The sequence below is a fragment of the Falco peregrinus genome, chromosome 3 (assembly GCF_023634155.1).
Source record: "Falco peregrinus isolate bFalPer1 chromosome 3, bFalPer1.pri, whole genome shotgun sequence".
Lineage (NCBI taxonomy): Eukaryota > Metazoa > Chordata > Aves > Falconiformes > Falconidae > Falco > Falco peregrinus.
Window position 1 is genome coordinate 115616401 of NC_073723.1, and position 18842 is coordinate 115635242.

The following is an 18842-nucleotide window of genomic DNA, read 5'->3' on the forward strand; positions in this document are numbered from 1 at the left end:
CCCCCGCCCTGTCCCTCCGCGGGCGGTGGGGAAGGGGAAGCGGTAACGTCAGGCGGGGAGCGCTGCGCGCGCCGCCGTAATGCAACCGCCCGCCCCGCCCCCCCTCGCCCCCGTGACGTCCCGGGGGCGCGCGGCGCTGCGGAGGTCGCGCGAGATCGCGCGTGGGGCGTGGGGAAAGGGCGTGGGGGGGGGCTGGCCCACAAGGCCTTGCGGGAGAGGACCCGGAAGTGGGGCTGGGCCGGGGGCTGAGCTGAGCAGAGCTGGGCCGGGGGCAAGGGGCTGGGCCGGGCCGGGGGCTGAGCTAGGCCGAGCCAGAGCCGGGGGAAGGGGCTGGGCTGGGTCAGGCCAGGCCAGGGCCGAGGGAAGGGACTGAGCTGAGCTGGGCCAGGGCCAAGCCTGGGCCGAGGGAAGGGGCAGGGCCGCGCCGGGGGCTGAGTTGAGCTGAGCGGGGCCGGGTCAGAGCCGAGGGAAGGGGCTGGGCTGGGCCGGGCCAGGGTCAAGGGAAGGGGTTGAGCTGGGCTGGGTTGAGCCAGGCTAAGGCCGGGGGAAGGGGCAGAGCCTGGCCAGGGCAAGGTGAAAGGCAGGGGAGTAGCTGGTGTGTGTTAGGGGCGAGTAGGTTGAGGGGATGTGCTGGCCCGGGGGAGGCTGGGGGCAGGGAGAGGGGACCCGGCAGGGCTGGGGAGCTGCTCCAGGGAGGGGCAGGCCTCTGTGGAGGTGGGTGAAGGAGGGTCAGGCCTGGAGGAAGGGAGGTAGCAGAAGACTGTGGGGAGGAGGAGGTGTCTCTACCTTGAGAGTGGAGCTGAGGGGAAGCAGAGTCACAAGGGCTGGAGACAGAGGCAGGGTAGGGGCAGAGGGAAAACTGCGCCTGAAAGGTTGAGGGAAAGAGAATTGGAGGAAAAGGAAGGAAGAATGAGGTAGGAGGTAATGTCTGCAGCAAAAGGAAAACCTTCACGTGAACTTGTTTCCCCCTTCGCTCCGACTCCTGGCCCGCTGCTAGGGCAGCTGTTCATCTGCAAGCCCCAGGCACAGCCAGGGCCGTGATTTGCATGGGTGGGTCTGCCTGTGGTTTGGGGCAGGGTCAGCGCTGTGTTTACACCACAGCTTGGGTGCTGGAGCTTGCTGCTCCAGACACTGGGAACATTTGCCCCTGTTTTGTTTCAGGTACGAGGCGGGACCCCAGTTGCTGCAGCACAGACAGATCATCCACCGCACACACAGTGCTCATTTTTTTTAAATCAAGTAGTCATAACTTTTTTACAATGTGACACAGAACAGCTGCTGTGAGCTCACATATATGCTGCCTGCCCAAACAAAGCAGGGAATTAAAGCTTCTTGGAGTTAAAAGTTCACTCTGTAGATTCAAGATTGAGTGAACAAAAGGCAGTAACTACTCGGTTGTGTTAATAAAGCCCTAGCAGTGTGATCTGGTTCCTTTTGTGTCTGAATTGCCTGACATTCCTGTGTTCTTGCACCTTTCTCTCTGTAAGACCATAAGAGATCCCTTGAAATCTTTGGGAAACTTCTTTCCCCGCTTTTTTTTTTTTTTTTAACACCAGATGACAGAGTATTCCCAGTCCTAGCTTGTGCAAGTGGTGAAGCTGAAATACGAGATGCTCACTGCAGTGCTCAGCCTTTCCCAAGAAGGACCGGGGGAGTGTCTTGGGTTTTTAGTAAGGCTGCGTGGGTGTGCATATTAAACTGAAATTCTGCTGTGCTTGGCTACCTCGGGGACTAGTTATAATCACCGGGCAAATATGCTGTCTGTAGGAGAAATACTTAATTTCATGAAATTTGTTGCATTGTGCTGGATGCTAGATTGTGATTGGGAAATATCAGTCGGTGAAAGCAGAAGGCAGAGCTTGGCAGAGGCGGTGGATGGCTTTAAACAAAACCCTCCTCGCAGCTCAGGAGCTGCTGTGCTCCGAGGAGAGGTTCTTGGGGAAATCAGGCAGAGGTGGAGGACTGGGGTTGCCCAGCTTTCTGGGGTTTGACAGCGCACCTGGAAAATGTAAACACCACGAGCGATCTCTTGCAAGAAATAAAACCTCAAAGTCGGGGGGGGGGCGGGTTGCCATTATCTCGAGCTGAAGGAAAAGGAACAATTTCGTTTCAGAGCGTGAACAACAAACCTGCCAGAGCAGTCACGGCCGCCAAGGGAAAAAGATTTGGCTAAGGAAGAGCATTTGTAAAGCTGCTACTGAAGGAAGTGTAATAAGAAACGTTTAGAAAGCCACTGCCTCGGTGATTTTCCAGGATAGCCTCGTTAGCAGTAAAGCAGTTTCTAGCTTTGCAGAGCCTGAAAGACTTCAGATCACACTGGATGCAACCCTTTGTACCCCAAAAAAGCTCCAGGTGCTGCATTAGATAGCAAAAGTGAGGTGGCCTCCCCCTGAATCATTATGTTTGCCATCCTAAAACCTCAGAGCTCTGTAACACGTGTCCTTTCCCTCCATGAGTCACCCAGCTCCATCCTGACCCAGCTCTGGAGACCCAGACCCCCAGAGGCCCCTTCCCCAGGGTGTAGGAGTGTTGTTATGAGCTCATGATCAGCCCCCCCCACCCCACCCTGGGTTGTCTGGAGCATTTGGGAGCCAAGAAGTTGCCAAAGCAAGTTTGATTCAGCTGCTGTTCTTTAACACCGTCTGTGGTTCTCTGTAAATCACTAACAGATAATATTTTCATATTCTGGCTCTCTCCATGTCCCCTGCTTTCTGAATAATTACCTTGTTTTGTGCGAGCCGTAAGAGGTTTTCACAGATAATTCATCCAGCACTGAAAGGCAGCCAGCTTTTGGGCTGGAGCACATTTTCTGGCCACCTGGCATTGCTGCACAGAGGTCTGCGCTGGAGCGCAGCTGCCTCCGGAGGGAAGCGCAGTATCCAGGACAGCCGAGGGCAGGGCGAGAAACCAAACCCAGCTGAAATCCCAGCCGCCCTTCCTCGGAGAATAATTTAGCTTGGCAAACTCAGCCCACCCTGAATTTCTGGATGTGTGGACAGATTGATCCCGCAGATCTGGATGCTCTCACCCACAGAAAGGCCGTTTCACTGCAAACAAAACACCTCTCGGGAGCCGTTTGTGGCGGCGTGCTCTGCCTCAGCTTGCATCCCGTGTCCTGGCCGGCACCGAGCTCTGCGAGAGCGGGTGGGTCAGAGCTCAGCGTGGGGCTGGGATGGCCCCAAGGTTCCCACTGCCGTCCCAGGGTTGATGGGGGGCAGCCAGGAGAAACGATCATCCCTGTGCCAGCTTGTCCCGGCAGCTCCCAGAACGGGCCACCAAAGGTGCCGGGGTTATTGCCGTCATTGCTGTGCTGAGGGGCTTCGAGGAGATGTCAGCAGCCCTGGCCTACAGCCTCCATCGCCCTGATGGAGAGCACGATGTCCTCAGCTTTAACATGCACCTTGAGGGCTATCAGCATCTTCACTGTAGACAGGGAGGTTGTTGAGGTAAAAGCCGCAGTTAGGGACACTCCCCTGGGAGGTGATGACCACTTGGTGAGCATCTTCACGGATGGATTCTTAAAGAAGCATCAGGAGAGCATCAGGCAGGACAAAGGAGCTGTTGGAGGCTCAGGAAAGCCTGCAAGGGTGCCAGACGGACTCCCACCTCCAGCATGGAAGCCACCATCAGCTTGGACAGCCTCTAGAGGGATCAGCTTGCAGGCAGACGTTCCCATGCCCAGTTCAAGCACCTGGGCACCAAACACTTGGCTGGCAGATGCCAAGAAGGAGCAGCTGAACAAGGAGGAGACCCTGAAGGTGGCAGAGGACTCTCAGAAATACCGAGGACTACCTCTGGTCCTGTGTGTTCTGCATGAAGCTGACCTAGGAGACACCTGGAACTGCTTCACCCTGCAGGCCAAGAAGATGGGATTCTCAAGGGGGCATATGGGAGGTAGATGCCAAATCCTCTCAGCTTTCACTCTCCAGGCGGTGCTCGCTCCCCATAAAGCACCAGCCTCAGCTGATATTTCACCATCAAGGCATCACATTTGGGGAGCTGCCTGCATAAGCTGGCAAGCTAGAGATGCAGGGTATGCAGGCAATGTGCCTTTTCTGAAGGAAGCCTTAAATGCATACCTTTGGGCCAGCTGTGCTTTCAATAAAAAGCAGGACTCAGAGTGGCTGTTCTTTGCTACGCTCTGCAAAACCTGGAGCAGCTCTGAGGTTCAGTTGTCGAGGGGAGTCTGGAGGTTGCAGCTCACCCGGGCTGGGAGCCAGAAGCCGAGGCTGGCTCTGGAAACAGCATGGAAACATCAAACGTCTCTTCAGGTATGTCCTTTCTCATTTTCTCCTTTTTCAAATATAATAAATGGATCTTTTTTTAAGTTCCCAGCCATCCTTAACTACCCACGCTCAGAACTGCTATCCCTAATGCCACAAATGCAAAATTTCAGGCTCCTGCTAAATGCTTCCGGGGGGTGCAAAGCCTCCAGCTCTCAAAGCCACCTGCGTGTTCAGCAGCAAATTCAGAACATCACCTATCCAAAGGGAGCCTGAAAGTCACGGTTCCCTGAAAGTCAAAGCATGTTTTATCGACTGCAGTCAAGAGAATCAAAGATCTGGAGACCTGGACTCCCACAGAATAAACCACATTATTCCTGTGCAGTGATCGTTTCTCTCCCAGACACGAATTCGAGTCAGCACCCCTGCTGAGAATGATTAAAGACCACTTCAGAAATCAGTGCAGCAAATTGTAAAATAAGCAGGTGAACAAGTGAAAGAAAACAAGAAAATATTATGACCTGCCACCCTCAATTGGGAGCAATCACATCGCCTGGAAGGAAGCGCTGCTCCCTGGGTGCTGCCGGCCGGTGCTTGCAGTGAGGAAGCGCGGTGGCTGACCCTGGCTGTTTGCTATTAAGAAAAAGGGTGTAGCCATGGAGCCATGGGGGGATGTCACTTCTCAACCACCAGAAGCCCATTCCGGGGGAAGATGCAGCCTGTGCACATGCTGATACAAGCCAGGCTTATACCCCTTTTGTAGGCTCCCCTTGCAGCTGCCTGGCTGCTAATTGGGCTCTTAAATTGGGAAGGCAGAGCCTGGTGGTGCCAGCAGCTCTCACCTAGGGGCTCTGGGCTGCCTGCCAGGGTGGATGTGATCAGACCCCCAGAAATGAGCCTTCACACTACCCTGATACCCAGCCTGGACACCCCAAGAGCAGCACTAGCCTCGTTAGCCCCTCAGCTCTTGGTCAGGCTGCCCCATGGCCATGCAGGTTTTGGGGTAAAGCACTGGAGCAAGTGGAGACAAAAGGAGCACAACAGCTCTGGGGTGGCAGCTCCAAGCCCAGCTGCTCCCCAGGAGGTTGGAGAAGCCCCCCTGATGTGTCCTGGATGGAATGAGCTGGGTCTCCTTTGGGCTCCCTCCATCCCAAGGGCTCGGGAGGGAAACCCTCAGAAGCTCTGCTTTTCCCCCCAGATGCGTGGGGAAACTGAGTCACCAAGCCCTGGCCCACGCAGGAGCCTGGGGAGAGGCTGAGCCAAGGATCCAGGTGTGCCAAGAGACACTGGGTGCTGGGGGCTGCCCTGGTGGGGGGCAGCTCCCTGCTTCCCTGTGTGATGCCGGCAGCAGGGATGGGGTGGTGCAGTTGGGCACAGGAGGGCTCTGAGCCCAGCCCAGCCTCTGAGAGTGGATTCAGGCTCCCTGCTGGGGCAGGGGGTGCTGGCACTTCTGGGGGTGGCACTGAAAACTGGCGTTAGGGCACACAACCCAAACGGGTGAGGCTGGGCTGAGCATTGGGTGAAACTCATCCCACAGAGGGCTGCAGAAGGCAGCCATGGCAAGGGCTGTGGCTGGCGGTGGGGGGGGCTAAGGCTGGTGGAAGACACCTGAGCATGACAGACAGGATCACTTCTACAGGCTTTTATGGCCAAAATGGTAAAATATCTCTCCAGGGGGTTGAGAGCATCCTCCGACCTCCTGTCTGAGCTGCCCCCTTCAGCCCCGCAAACACCTCCCAGGGCCCCTCATCCCTCTGCCAGCCCCCATCCAGCTGGAGCTGCCCAAGGGGACACAGAGGGGACAGGGCACATGTGGGGCCGTGTCACATCAGGCCAGGATGGGGAAGGAGGCGGCAGTGGCCACACCGCAGTTATTGTCCTTCATGGCCATGAGGACATAGCCATCGTTGCCCCAGTATGTGGACCAGGAGTTCTTGATGAGCCAGTAGCTCTTGCCTTGCAGGACCCCGTAGCCCACGGCCAGCACTGCGTGGTCCAGCGCCGATGTCTCATTTCCTAGCCAGGAGGAGAGAAGAAAACAGAGCCATCTTATTCCCCATCCCTTGGAGCTGGAGCTCGTTCCTGATGCAGCGAGTGGCCCCATATCCCCTGGCTCAGAGCTCAGCGGGGAGGTAACTACCACCCGGCAAATATTTTTGCCTATCCCAGCTCCCATGAGTGGGACACAGAGCCCCCTGGGTTGGCTGGACTCACCACAGCGGGGCTCCTCGTAGACACCGTTGGCGTAGAAGGTGAAGGACTTGTGCGAGGCGTCGATGTTGACGGCCACGGGGCCGTGCTTGACCAATGCAGCCTTCAGCGCGGTGGCACTGCCCGGCTCCACACTGGCGTAGCCGGTGAGTTGGCCCAGCAGCTCCGACTGGTTGCAGTGGCAGTAGCCATTCTAGGGGGGGGAGGCGGGGGTGTCAGCAGGGCAAGTGGGGGGGTCTGACCCACCCCAGCCAGGGGGAAGGAGGGAGAGGGTCAGCTCGGATGGAGCATCCATAAATCAAAGTAGAGCCTCCATCCACTGCCGGAGGCCTGATGGCTGATTTGGGAGCGCCTGGGGGGAAGGATTGGGGAAGGGGTAGCGCTGCACCCCCCAAGCAACACTGCCACCCTCACCTGCCCCAGGTAGGGCCCGTAGGACTCGGTGCTGGCGATGCCACCGTGCTTCATGATCCACTCGTAGGCTCTCCACTCCTCGCCCCCGTCGCAGGCGTAGTTCCCGAAGCCCCAGGAGCAGTCGATGAGGACTTGTTGGGACAGGGGGGTCAGCACGCCAGTCTGTGGGGAGACACATGCTGCAGGGATGGGGACAGGCACCCTCCAGGCACCCTGGCCATCCCTACCGGGCACAGCCCCGCTCTCACCTTGAGGAAGAGGGCACCCTCCATCGCGCCCGTCGTGGCGAAGCTCCAGCAGGACCCGCAGACAGCCTGGTCCTTCACAGGGGTGACAGCACCTGGGGACAGCGGGACGGGCACACATTTAGCAGAGCAGTGAAGGATGCTACCTGTCCCTCCGCAAACCCTGGCATGCACAGCTGACCCCCGTGCACACTCCAGGCCTGCACACTGGTGGTACCAGCTCCCTCCTCACCATACAGCCGCCAGTCGAGGCTCTCGGGCAGGATGAGGCCGGTGTAGAGCTCGGTGGGGAAGGGCTGCCCGTTGTTGGGAGCCCCGCTCCGGCGCCGGCCCCGCAGGGCAGCCAGCTCCTGGGGCGTGCGGTCGGCCAGGTGGTTCAGCGCCAGCGTGTAGGAGAGCACGGCGCGGTTCCTCGAGTGCACGAACCTGCAGCAGAGCAGACTTGCTGCGAGAGGGGAGCGAGGGACCACGCTGGCCACCCCAACCCTGAGCACCCCCCAGCCTGTCCCCCTGGCATCCTGTACCGCATGTTATGGATGAAGGTGCGCTTGCGATGCTCGTGCTCCTCCTCGCTGTCGTAGCTCTTCCCGAACCGCTCCTTGTAGTGGTGGAAGAGGTGGTGGTGGACATGGTCCATCTCTGGTGCCCTCCCCACAAACTCCTGCATGGGGTTGGCCATGATGCGGTGCTCGGGGCTGGCTGTGGGCCACTGCTTGCACTGCACCCCTGCCATGAGACACGGACACCTCCTGAGCAGGGACAGTCCCTCCCAGTCCCCCCAGCCGTGGTGCACAGCGTGGTCACCCCCAAAACCACTGGGGCTGCCCATCCCGTACAGACACATGGGTGCGGGGGTGATCTGCATCCACACTTCCAGAGCCGCTCCCGAGCACCCGCCATCCCACCCAGAACCCTGCGCTCTGGCACGGGGGAGCCAACAGCAGGAAAGCACCTGCATCACCCCAGCTATCGACATTAATTAAATTCCTCCCCTGCTGTTTTCCCAAGCAAAGGAATTCACCCAAATTATCAGTCTTATAAAAAAAAAAAACCAAACCAAAACCAAAAAAACACAAACCAAAAACAAACGGTGGAAGGGGTGCTGCATTTTGGTGGCCACACTAGCCACCGGCTGGGCGGCACGGTGGCTGGGGACACTCACCCTCGGGGAGATGGAAGACGCTGGGAGGGAAGCGGTGGCTGAAGGAGGAGTAGTCGATCTCGTACTTGTCATAGTGGGAGCCCAGGAGGCTGTTGAAGCCGTGCACCTCGTAGTGCAGGGGCACAGGGCCGTGGGCAGAGCTGCCCACCCGCAGCGTGTAGACGTTCTTCTTGTGACCCCAGTAGGAGACGTTCTGCCAGACGGCGCAGTGCTGCCCACGGAAGCGCTCCTCCCGCACCCGCTGGGCACAGTGCATGCGTCAGGGACCAGGGTGCCACACCGGCACCATGCCCCCAGTGAGCTGGGGCACCCCACAGTGATGGCACCCCATCCTGCGTGATGCCACCCTGGATGTAACCCCTCCATCTCCATCACCCCTGGCCTCATCCAGCCTTGTATTTACCCATACCCAGCCAGGGAAGGCTGCTCCGCCCTTGTAGAGAGGTAGCCATCAAACGCCCTGTACCTATGGGGGTGTCCCTTGTCCCCTCCCCTGCCCCATCCTGCATTTTGGAGGACTGTGCCCGGGGCTCACCTTGAAGTTGTCCAGGCTGGGGAAGACACTCTGCGGGGCGATAAGGTCCCTGTTGGTGCCATTGATGCGGAAGCACTTGCGGACGTTGACCTCCGTCTCCGTTGTCTCAGGCGTCACCTTGAAGCTGGCCCCGAAGGGCTCGATGGAGCCAAACTGGTAGGTGACCACTTGGCCTGGGGATGAGGACAGCGTTAAGGTCAAGCCAAGCCCCCGGGTCCTGGTGTGGTGATGGCTGCCAGGGCTTTCCCAGGGCACAGGAGCGTCCTGGGGCAGGAGGAGGGTGAGGGATGGAGGGGACGGACCCCTTTCTGCACCCACCGCCATAGTACTCGATGCGGCTTTTCCCACCAGTGAGGTTGTACCAGGCTTCGAAGGGCTCCCTGATCTCTGCGTAAGGCAGGCTGATGACTCCTGCGGACACAGAGGGGCCGGGCTCGGGGGGCTGCGGGGGGCTGATCCCCAGGGACATCCCCCATCCCCCTGCCCCGAGCCTGTGGCTGAGAGGGGAGCACAGGGTGGGCAGGGAGCACCCCAGAGCCCCACAGCATCACCCCCCTCCTCCACCCCTGGCCACCACCGGCAGCACCCAACGGCAGCGATGCACCCCAGCCCCTGGGTTTCGTGGGGGAATTGGAGCCTCCTCGGCTTGGGCACGTCACATGGGAGCTGGTGGCTGGAGGTGCCCGAGGGACCCCCTCGGGCAGCATGGCAGCGATGGCACCATCCCAGTGGGGTGCCCTGTCCCCAAGCCCTACCTGTGACATGGTAGATGTCCCCAAACGTGGGTGTCTCCAGAGAAGCTCTGCACTCTGCTTCTAGAAGAAAAACAGAAACAAACCCCGAACCCCTTTACACTACTGATTACCCAGCTCTCCATGGCAGGGGCTGGCAGCAGTGCTGGTCCCTGGCTCATTGTCCCCCCGGAGAGGGGGACAGCCCCAGGGGAGCACGTGCTGGTGGCAGTGCTGGGAAGGCTCCCACCTGCCTGGGCAGTGCAGAGAACAGGGGTCTGCAAGCCGGGGCTCCCTGCTTCTCCACCAGCTCTCTGGCCAATCCAGAGCCAACCCCACCACCACCCCCCACTCTCCTTGGGGTGCAGCCAGCTCAGGGGCACCCCAAGCCCCCATGCACACCCCAGGACATGAGGGGCAACTGTATGCACCCCCATATGGCACACGCAGAGTGTGCCCACTGTCCCTGCACTACTCCAGGCACAGGGATAGGGACAGGGCAGCCCCATCCCAAGGCCAGGACCCCACAGCAGCCCAGGACCACCGCAGTGCCCAGGCTAAGGGGCACAATGGCATCCCCCTGTGACGGGGGCACGGCCTCGGTGTGTTCCCCCCTCCGAGCTTGGCCAAGGTGGGTGCTTACCCAGCATCGTGGCGGCCCCCAGCACCAGCAGCCACCCCAGCCCCTCCATCCTGCGCACTCCAGCCCTGCACCCATGGGTGGCTTAAATATGGCTGGTGGGTGGGCAAAGAGCTGCAGGCAGCCAACAGGCAGAGCCCCGTCCTTCCCTTGGCTGGGGCTAGACCAAGGAGGAGGTGTGGCTTTACATTGCCCCCCCATGGGCACCCATGGGTGTCTTTCTCACCCATACTAGGGTGGGTGCTGATGCTGTGTGCTTGCAGGGTTTGGGGCAGGGGGAGCAGGATGGGACCCAGACCCCTGTGGGACCCCATGGCATGGCCATCCCCTGGGGCAAGGGTGGGTGCCCCAGGGATCGGGGGCTTGGTGCTGGGGTCCCTTTGCTCCCACCCATCCTGCATGGCAGTTTGCAGCCAGGCTTTGCTGCAATCAGTGTGCTGCGAGCAGGGGGAGCATCGGCAGCAACCCAAGGCAATGGGACCCTGCCAGGCACCCCAGAGCCCCTCTGGGTGCTCCCTGCCCTCCTGGAACAGGAGCCAAGGTGTCTCACCAAAGGCAGCGCTGGGCAGTGGTGGGGAGATGGGGCCCGTTGGCATCCCTGCATCCTTCTGCATACACCACCAGGGGTAAGGATGCAATTAGGCGGGGGGGGTTAATTGGAAAAAGGGGAAAGATGCAGATGAAATGTCAGGAGTGACATGGAAAAACGGACCCTGTGAGGACAGCAGTGGTGTCACTGCAGCAGAGTGGCCTTCACCCCTCCCACTTGCTGCGCGTCCAGCTGGCCCCCAGCCCAAGGTGACAGTGAGCGCCTGTGGGGCTGCCTGAGCCCAAAACAAAGCCGATAAGGGCTTGGCATAGCCTGGCTGCGTGTGCCACGGGCTTTCGGGTCCAATTCAGCTGTACCCCTGGGTGCAGGGCTGGGCTGATGCACCCCGTACTGCAGCACCTCCCCAGGGACCAGCACCACCACTGTCAAAGCACCCCAACCCATGCAGAGATGCATCCTGCCCCAGGGATGTACCAGCGAAGACAGGAGACCACCAGGGTCAGGACAGAGGCACCTTCCCACCCCATCTGCGGGATCCTCATGCGCTGACCCTGCTCTCCCAGGAGGGCTCGATTCTGAACTAGGAGCACCCAGGTGAGCCATGGCCATGGTGTAAAGTGCCTTTCCTGGATGGGGGCAGCCCCACAGGGTGAAGGGGAGCCTGGCTCGTGGCGCTGGCAAACACCGCCGGTGACATCCCCACCCATAGCCACAACAGGGACCTGGGCATTGGGGCAGAGGGTGGCTGCCTTCCCCCCTCCCCAGCACCCCACCAGGAATTTCTTGTCTCAGCAGGAGTCCCTGGGGTTGTTTGTGCTCCACCTTGAGAGATAGGGCTGGAAAAGCCGCTCCCCTCGCCCTGGGTGTCTGGGACTGTCTGCAAGAGCCAGCTGGCTCTGCCAGGCGGAGTGGTCTCCTCACCAGGAGGCCCCTGTGGTCCCACAGGACAAAGAAAAACAAGCTGGGGGACAGGGACCTGTGCAGGGGACAGATGTGTTGCATGCTGCAGGCACTGGGGTCTGCAAAGGGGGCAGAGCTGGGCGGCCAGCGACTGAGTCCCTGCTGTAGAAGCAAACCAGTATTTTTCCAAGGTCTTTATTGGCAAGCCCACAGCTGGGTCCCCATCCTGCCCCTTGTCCAGCACCCCATGGCCCTGTCCCACTGTGTGCCCAGCTTCCTGCTGCGTGATGGCTCACACTGAAGGGCTGCTCCAGGGATGCGTGTCGAAAGCATCACCGAGGGCTCTCCCTGCAGAGCTGAGAGGTGGCTCAGGCCAGGATGGGGTAGGTGGCTTCAGTGGCCACACCACAGTTATTGTCCTTCATGGCCATGAGGATGTAGCCATCATTGCCCCAGTATGTGGACCAGGAGTTCTTGATGAGCCAGTAGGTCTCTCCCTGCAGGACCCCATAGCCCACGGCCAGCACTGCGTGGTCCAGCTCTCCAGGCTTGTTCGCTGCAGGGGACAACACAGGAGATGGCTCGTTCAGAAAATCCCTGTCCCATGAGCATCCCTGCTCCCGTGAGCATCCCTGCTCCCAGGGCTGCTGCAGCGCTGCGGAGGGCTGCGGGGCCGGTTCCCTCCTTCACCCCTGCCAAAGCTGCTTGACAGCAAGGAGGGAAACATGGGTGTCCTGGCATCTCCCTGGGCACCCAGGTGCTCCCGTGCCCTGTGTGTCCTCCAACTCACCACACTTGGGCTCATAGTAGATGCCGTTGGAGTAGAAGGAGAAGGTCTTGTGCGAGGCGTCGATGCTGACGGCCACAGGGCCGTGCTTGTAGATGGCGGCTTTGACTGCCGTGATGTTGCCTGAGGTGACGTTGACATAGCCCGTGATCTTGGCCAGCATCTCAGATTGGTTGTAGTGGCACAAGCCATTCTGTGGGACCCAGAGGGGGGACACTGTGTCATCAGGAGCCCCCAGGTACCCGCACGAGGACGCTGCCCCCGTGCAGCTCTGCTCTAATGCAGGGAGTGATCTAGGATTCAGGCTGAGGCAGCATCCCAGCTCTGACCCCTCTGTCATCCCCTGCCCACCACGGTGGGGGCATTTTCCTGGCTGCTGCAGGGACACAGCATTTCCTACATGCAGCACCGGGAGCTGGCCCTGCACCTGAAGCCTTTGGGGAATTGTTGCCCATGTTTTGCAGCCAGGTCCCCGTCCCAGGGAAGCCCTGCTCCATCCCTGCACCCCAGGGTATGGAGGGACCCATGGCACCACCCATGGGCGGAGGAGCCTTGTCCCTGTTTTGCAAGAAGAGAAACTGAGGCACGTGGTGATGAAACCACCCAGCTGAGCCCCGGGGCTTGGCTTTGGACTGTGCTTTGAACAGCAGGGTGCCTGGCGCCTCAGGGACAAGGTGACATCCCCGTCTCCAGAGCCCATTAGTGCCTCTGACCCATCCTGAGCAGCCCCATCGTGGCTTTAAAGTCCCAGAACACACATCCTGAGAGCTGGGGGACCCCGGCAGGGACACGGGGCCACCCTCACCTGCCCCTTGTAGGTGCCGTAGGACTCGGTGCTGGCGATGCCACCGTGTTTCTTGATCCACTCGTAGGCTCTCCACTCCTCGCCCCCGTCGCAGGCGTAGTTCCCGAAGCCCCAGGAGCAGTCGATGAGGACTTGTTGGGACAGGGGGGTCAGCACGCCGGTCTGTGGGGAGACACATGCTGCAGGGATGGGGACAGGCACCCTCCAGGCACCCTGGCCATCCCTACGGGGCACAGCCCCGCTCTCACCTTGAGGAAGAGGGCACCCTCCATCGCACCCGTCGTGGCGAAGCTCCAGCAGGACCCGCAGACAGCCTGGTCCTTCACAGGGGTGACAGCACCTGGGGACAGCGGGACAGGGGGGTGAGAGGCTGGTGCGGCACTGGGGGATGATGGCAGGTGGAAGGGAAACCAAGGCAGGAGTTGGGGACTTGCTGTGCTCCCAGAGCCGGTGCAGCCAGGTCTTGGTGCTAATCAGGGTGGGGGAAAATGTACCAGCAAACTGGGGGGATCCCTGCCCTTGGGTTGGGGCAAGCTCTGGGGGGGTCCCTCCCAGCTGATGGGGACATGGACGAAACCAGATGTGGCTTCAGATGCTACATGTGTTCCATAGGCACCAGACTGAATGAGGGCCAAGTGCTGACCGAGCTGCTTTTTGACAGATAAGCCCCGCTTCTTTCTTCCAGTTGCTGAGCAGAGCGGGGGCCACAGGGACATGGGGACCACAGGGGACCTTGCAGCCCCACGGGCTCCTCAGCACGGTGATGGAGAGCAGGGTGGCTTGGTGGGACATTGCGCTGGCCGGGATGAGTAGCACTCACAGCCTCCACATCGCAGCCTCACGCCATCCCGCAGCACCCTGCCGTCCCGCCACCCCTGCACCTACCATACATGCGCCAGTCGAGGCTCTCGGGCAGGATGAGGCCGGTGTAGAGCTCGGTGGGGAAGGGCTGCCCGTTGTTGGGAGCCCCGCTCCGGCGCCGGCCCCGCAGGGCAGCCAGCTCCTGGGGCGTGCGGTCGGCCAGGTGGTTCAGCGCCAGCGTGTAGGAGAGCGCGGCGCGGTTCCTCGAGTGCACGAACCTGCCACCGCGACGGGGATGGCACCAGCCGGCACCGATGCCATCTCCCACCGCAGCAGCGGTGAAACCCCGCGGGGACGAGGAGCACCCCTGGGGTGTCGGCATCCCCTCGTCTGCCTGTACCTCATGTTGTGCACGAAGATGCTCTGCCTGTGCGCCAGCTCCCGCGCGGAGCCGTACTGCCGCCCCAGCCGCCTGCGGTAGTGGTGGAAAACCTCGTGGGCCCAGGGCTGGTGCCGTCCCACCAGATCCTCCATGGGGTTTGCCAGCACCCGGTGCTCCGCCACGCTCCCCGGCAGGACCCCACACTTCTTGGTCTCTGGGGAGCAAGGAGGGGATGCCATCAGCCCGAGCCCCACGGGCAGGATGGGGGGCCCCTTCCTGGCTCACCATTGACGGGGATGTCGAAGACGGAGGGAGGGAAGCTGTTGTCGAAGTCGCTGTAGGCGATCTCGTACTTGTCGTAGTGGGAGCCCAGCAGGCTGTTGTAGCCCTGCATCTCGTAGTGGACGGGGGCCACCCCACAGCTGGAGTTGGTCACCCACAGGGTGTAGACGTTCTTCTTCTGCGCCCAGCGAGTGACGTTCTGCCACACAGCACAGTACCGGCCCCGGTAGTACTCCTCACGCAGGAACTGGGGGGGACACCGTGTCAGGGAGAGGGGGACCTGGGTGGGGACCCCACAATCCCCCCCTGCTCCCCATCATCCAGCCCTTTTGCAGGATCCTGTTGCTCCCAGCACACATACAGCGCCTTGCACCAGCCCTCACTGGGATCTCCGGCTTGATCAAGTGGCTCCATGGCCGTTAGCACACATGCACGGGATGGAAAGCAGGGCAAGGATTTGGGGTGCAACACAGGACAGACCCCCCCATCCATCCCTGGGCACACCCCAGTGCGCACAGTGCTGTATGTGCACCCATAGTGGGGGGGAGCCTGTCTGCACCCCCTCTCCAAAAGGCTCTGGGTGTTCCCAAGCCCTCGACCTGCGGGCACGTGTCTGGCTTGGTGACAGCTTGCTGTCCCTGCTGCTCACGTGCTGCCCCCAGCCCTGCCGGAGGCTGGGGCCAACAGGAGCTGAGCTGCCGTGTAGCAACTTGCCTGAGCCATCCCCAAACCCCGGTGTTCATGTGGGCTGCGACACGTTCCAACACGGCTGCTGAGATTGGGAAAGGAGTCGGGAGTCCGGCCCCGATCCGGGTGGGGAAGTGACCCTCCCTGTGCCCTGGGGTGCAGGGGCATGTTCTGGCCTGTCCCAGCACCCTGCAGCCCCTGGGATGGAGAGGAGCACCCCCAGCTGCCCAGCACCCCACCCAGAGCCTGAAGATGCTCCGGGCAGCGGGTCGGATCCAGGCTCTGGCGTTTCTCACCTTGAAGCCATCAATGCTGGGGAAGACGCTCTGAGCCTTGACCACGTCCTCCTTGGAGCCGGGCAGCTGGAAGCATTTCCTGGTGTTCACCTCCTTCTCGGTGGTCTCTGGCGTGATCTTGTACCGCATCCCATAGGGCTTCACCGCTGCCAGCTGGTAGGTTATCACCTGCCCTGTGCCGGTGAGAAGGGGAAACTGAGGCACGGTGGTCCTGCCTGCACCCTGCCTTTGCGCAGGGGGGCGTGCAGGGCAGGCACAGCCCACAGCGGATGGACGCCCACCTGCTTACCCCCATAATATTGGATCCGGCTCTTGTTTCCCGTCAGGTTGTACCAGGCTTCGAAGGGCTCCTCGATCTCGGCATAGGGCAGGTTAATGACACCTGCGAGGTCCCCAGCATGCGACATGGGTCAGCCCCAAGGACTCAGCACCCCAGCACCCCTCCCCGAGTCCCCCAGCACCCACAGAGCATGCGGACCCACAGCCAGCAGAGCTGTTGTCCCCGTGGGTGCCAGGTCAAGGGGAGGCACTCGGCTGTGGGAAGCTGCCCCAGTTTGGCACTGGGACAGCCTGGTCCTGCCCGGTGCTGAGCATCCTCCGCTCCCCTCACCCCCAGCAAAGGGTGCTGTGGGGTCCTGTTACCTCGGACATGGTAGATGGAACCGAAATGAGGAGGTGGCCGGGAGAGCCCATAGTCCTGTCCTGAAAGGCAGAGAGGAGCAAGGGTGAGTGGGGGCTGCCCCCCCGCCATGGCCGAGCTGGGGATGGGGTGCTCAGGGCAGGAGGCTGCCCAAGCCAGGGCTCCCCTTCCCTGCAGCCCCTTCTGCTCAGGGCAGGGGGGCTTGGCCAAAAGCAGCTCCCCGAGCCCACCAGCGGCACATGGAAAGGGCACTGATGCACTGACACCCTTCCAGGGCCAGATCCAGGGTCAGCACTGCGCCATGACCTCCTGCTACACTGGAGCGAGCCCAGTGATGTTGCACTCCCAGGGAGCCCCAGCTGCTGAGGTGGCTGTTGGGATAATGTCCCTGTGGAAGGCAGTGTCACCCCCAGGGTGACATGGCCATGGCTTTGGGTGATGTTGCCATGGGGGGATGCAGCCAAGCTGTCCCCTGACAGGCAAGGCATAGTTGAAAGGTGCCAGGGAGCTGGCTGGTCCTCGCTGGCATCTCCCAGTGACCTTCCCAATCTCCCTCCGGGCTCCCAGCTTGTGCAACCCCACGCCAACACACCCGCAACTGGGAATGGGCCTTTTCTCTCCGTCAGCGTCTGCCTTCTCGCCTGGAGCGACCCAGCAGCGTCTGCCCCGTGCTCAGCCCCGGGCAGCTGGGACCAGACCTGCCCCTGCTGCTGCACCTGAAAGCCGGGGGGGCAGGGACTGGCAGCCCCTGCTGCCTGCGCCCCATCCCATCCCATGGGTGCCTGTCGCACCCCGGGGCTGGGCACCCACAGGTGGTGCCCATGGCAGGGGGAGCAGCGATAGATCCAGCATAGACCCTGCGGGGGTACGGGTCTGTACCCCCCACCCTGTCTCCTCCTGCTGCTGCCAGTGACAGCCTGCCTGGCTCCCCTGCCCGCCCCCCCTGCCTGCTCTTCGCAGGCAGCAAAGCCAGGGCAACAGCTTGTGCTTGTGCACAGGTTAATGCCCATCTGGCTCGATTTAGCTTTATTTTCACCCCCGCAGCCCCGCTGAGCCCTCAAGGGGCGTCCCCCACCCCCACCCCTTCGCCACCCCTTGCAACTCTCCTCTGTCTTGGCGAAACTGCAAATCTGGGGACCCAACAAGCAAGGAATCACTTCCCCAGCGGTGCAGCAGCAGGGAAGCAAGACCTGCCTGGGTGACCCCCACTCCCATCCCCAGGGTGCTCGGCAGGGACAGTGCCACGGGGGACAGACTCACCCCAGACGGTGGCGCAGAGCGCAGAGACCACCAGCCAGCGGAGAACACCCATCCTCGCCGCCCCGGCTCGCCCAGCACCAGCTCTCACCTCTAAGCCAGAGCTGGCGGTGGAAGCAGAGCAGAAGCCAGGGCCCTCCCCAGAGGAGGGAAGGAACCAGCATCATGTGGTGCCTGGCGGGGTGCGCAGGGGGCCGGGCACCCCGGGGTGCTTGGTGGGAAGCGTGTCTCGGCAGGGTGCCTGCGGAGGGAGATGGAGCAATGCTGGGTGCTGCAGGGGGACGGGAGGTGCAGGATGAGCCCTGATGAGCCCCGAGCAGCGTGGTGGTGGGGTGCAGAATGGACGGATCCATGCCCCCACCCCCCACCCCGGCAATGCAATGGGGTGCTTGGGGCTGCGTGTCCCCTTCTTGTGCACCTCCTTGTCCAGGGGTGCAAGGGAGAGGAGCCTCCCTGAGGCTGGGGAGCTCTTCACCAGGCAGCCCCGATGCCGGAGTGATGGGCGGGAGGCAGTGCCCGCAGCAGGGGAGCAGGGCTGTGAGCAGCTTGGCATTACCGAGACTGGGAGCAGTGGGAACCCTTTGCTGGGGGGCTTGCAGGGAAAGGAGGGCTGAGCTGGCCATGGGGCACAGGGAAATGTGAGCACCCCACAGCCAGCTCTGAAGGGACAGGCTGAGCCACCCCATCACCCAGAGTTTGGGCAGGGGGCTAGAAATGATGCATGTCACCCCTTGCTGCTCAGCCTCTCTGGCTGCAACGAGGGAAACTGAGGCACAGGGCAGCAGCTGGGCTGAAAGAGAGAGCCTGGTCTAGCAAGGCAAGGGAGCATCACCTCCAACCCAGGGAAGCCACCCACCTTCCCCCACACGCTTCCCTGCCTCTGAGGGCTTTGGGGGGTCCCCTGCCCCCTCAGACAATGGGGCAGAGATGGGGACACTCCTGTGGGGGGGATTTACATGCCACCACCCCAATTTCCATCCGCACACAGGTAGCAGGTTGGGAGCCCTCTTGGCAAGGCTACTCCCCAGCCCAGGGGGATGTCCCATGCCAGGTAGGGATCCCAAGGGATGGGAGAGCCCACGAGGCCCCCTGCCCCATGCTGCCTGCTCCCTGGGGGTGGGCATTCAGCATCTCCGGCACCCCAGCACCTGTCCTGTGCCAGAGCACCCTGCTGGGGTACAGGCAGCTGGGGGGGGGGACAAGGGACAGACAACAACACAAGGCTGAGCCAGCTCTTTTCAAGGTGGAGGGCAAATGCCCTCCCAGGGGCTGAAGCTGGGCAGAAACACCTGGG

General features: G+C 61.4%; 2 protein-coding genes and 1 long non-coding RNA gene across 3 annotated transcripts; 1 reads left to right on the forward strand and 2 right to left on the reverse strand.

Annotated features, from left to right (window-relative positions):
* The first annotated feature begins 296 nt into the window (after positions 1-296).
* LOC114012412 (uncharacterized) lies at positions 297-1423 on the forward strand. The gene is made up of 2 exons (XR_003554821.2): positions 297-1050; positions 1162-1423. It is a non-coding gene; the product is annotated as an uncharacterized LOC114012412 (long non-coding RNA).
* A 4465-nt stretch (positions 1424-5888) lies between these two features.
* Positions 5889-10213, reverse strand: LOC101912512 (digestive cysteine proteinase 1-like). Its single transcript, XM_005238309.2, has 11 exons — positions 10165-10213; positions 9546-9605; positions 9109-9201; positions 8791-8963; positions 8256-8496; positions 7618-7819; positions 7326-7519; positions 7097-7188; positions 6849-7010; positions 6438-6627; positions 5889-6239 (listed from the first exon to the last, which is right to left on the reverse strand). The coding sequence occupies exons 1-11, from the start codon at positions 10211-10213 to the stop codon at positions 6052-6054; spliced, it is 1644 nt and encodes a 547-aa protein (XP_005238366.2). The 3' UTR covers positions 5889-6051.
* A 1597-nt stretch (positions 10214-11810) lies between these two features.
* On the reverse strand, positions 11811-17706 carry LOC101922893 (digestive cysteine proteinase 2-like). The gene is made up of 11 exons (XM_005238284.3): positions 17552-17706; positions 16294-16353; positions 15941-16033; positions 15652-15824; positions 14672-14915; positions 14405-14600; positions 14089-14282; positions 13452-13543; positions 13204-13365; positions 12402-12591; positions 11811-12167 (listed from the first exon to the last, which is right to left on the reverse strand). Exons 1-11 carry the CDS (start codon positions 17601-17603, stop codon positions 11980-11982), a joined length of 1644 nt encoding a protein of 547 aa, XP_005238341.2. The 5' UTR covers positions 17604-17706; the 3' UTR covers positions 11811-11979.
* Between the last annotated feature and the right edge of the window lie 1136 nt (positions 17707-18842).

Bases quoted from the DNA above. Each gene is read 5' to 3' on its own strand.
- LOC101912512 (XM_005238309.2), bottom strand. From the start codon at position 10,213: ATGGAGGGGCTGGGGTGGCTGCTGGTGCTGGGGGCCGCCACGATGCTG. The intron at 8,964-9,108 runs GTGGGTGCAGAA...CCTCATCCCCAG, and splicing joins CCGCATCGAGTACTATGGCG to GCCAAGTGGTCACCTACCAG. The intron at 8,497-8,790 runs GTGAGCCCCGGG...CACTGTGCCCAG, and splicing joins CCAGCCTGGACAACTTCAAG to CGGGTGCGGGAGGAGCGCTT.
- LOC101922893 (XM_005238284.3), bottom strand. From the start codon at position 17,603: ATGGGTGTTCTCCGCTGGCTGGTGGTCTCTGCGCTCTGCGCCACCGTC. The intron at 14,916-15,651 runs GTGAGAAACGCC...TGTCCCCCCCAG, and splicing joins CCAGCATTGATGGCTTCAAG to TTCCTGCGTGAGGAGTACTA. The intron at 13,366-13,451 runs GTGAGAGCGGGG...GTCTCCCCACAG, and splicing joins AGGGTGCCCTCTTCCTCAAG to ACCGGCGTGCTGACCCCCCT.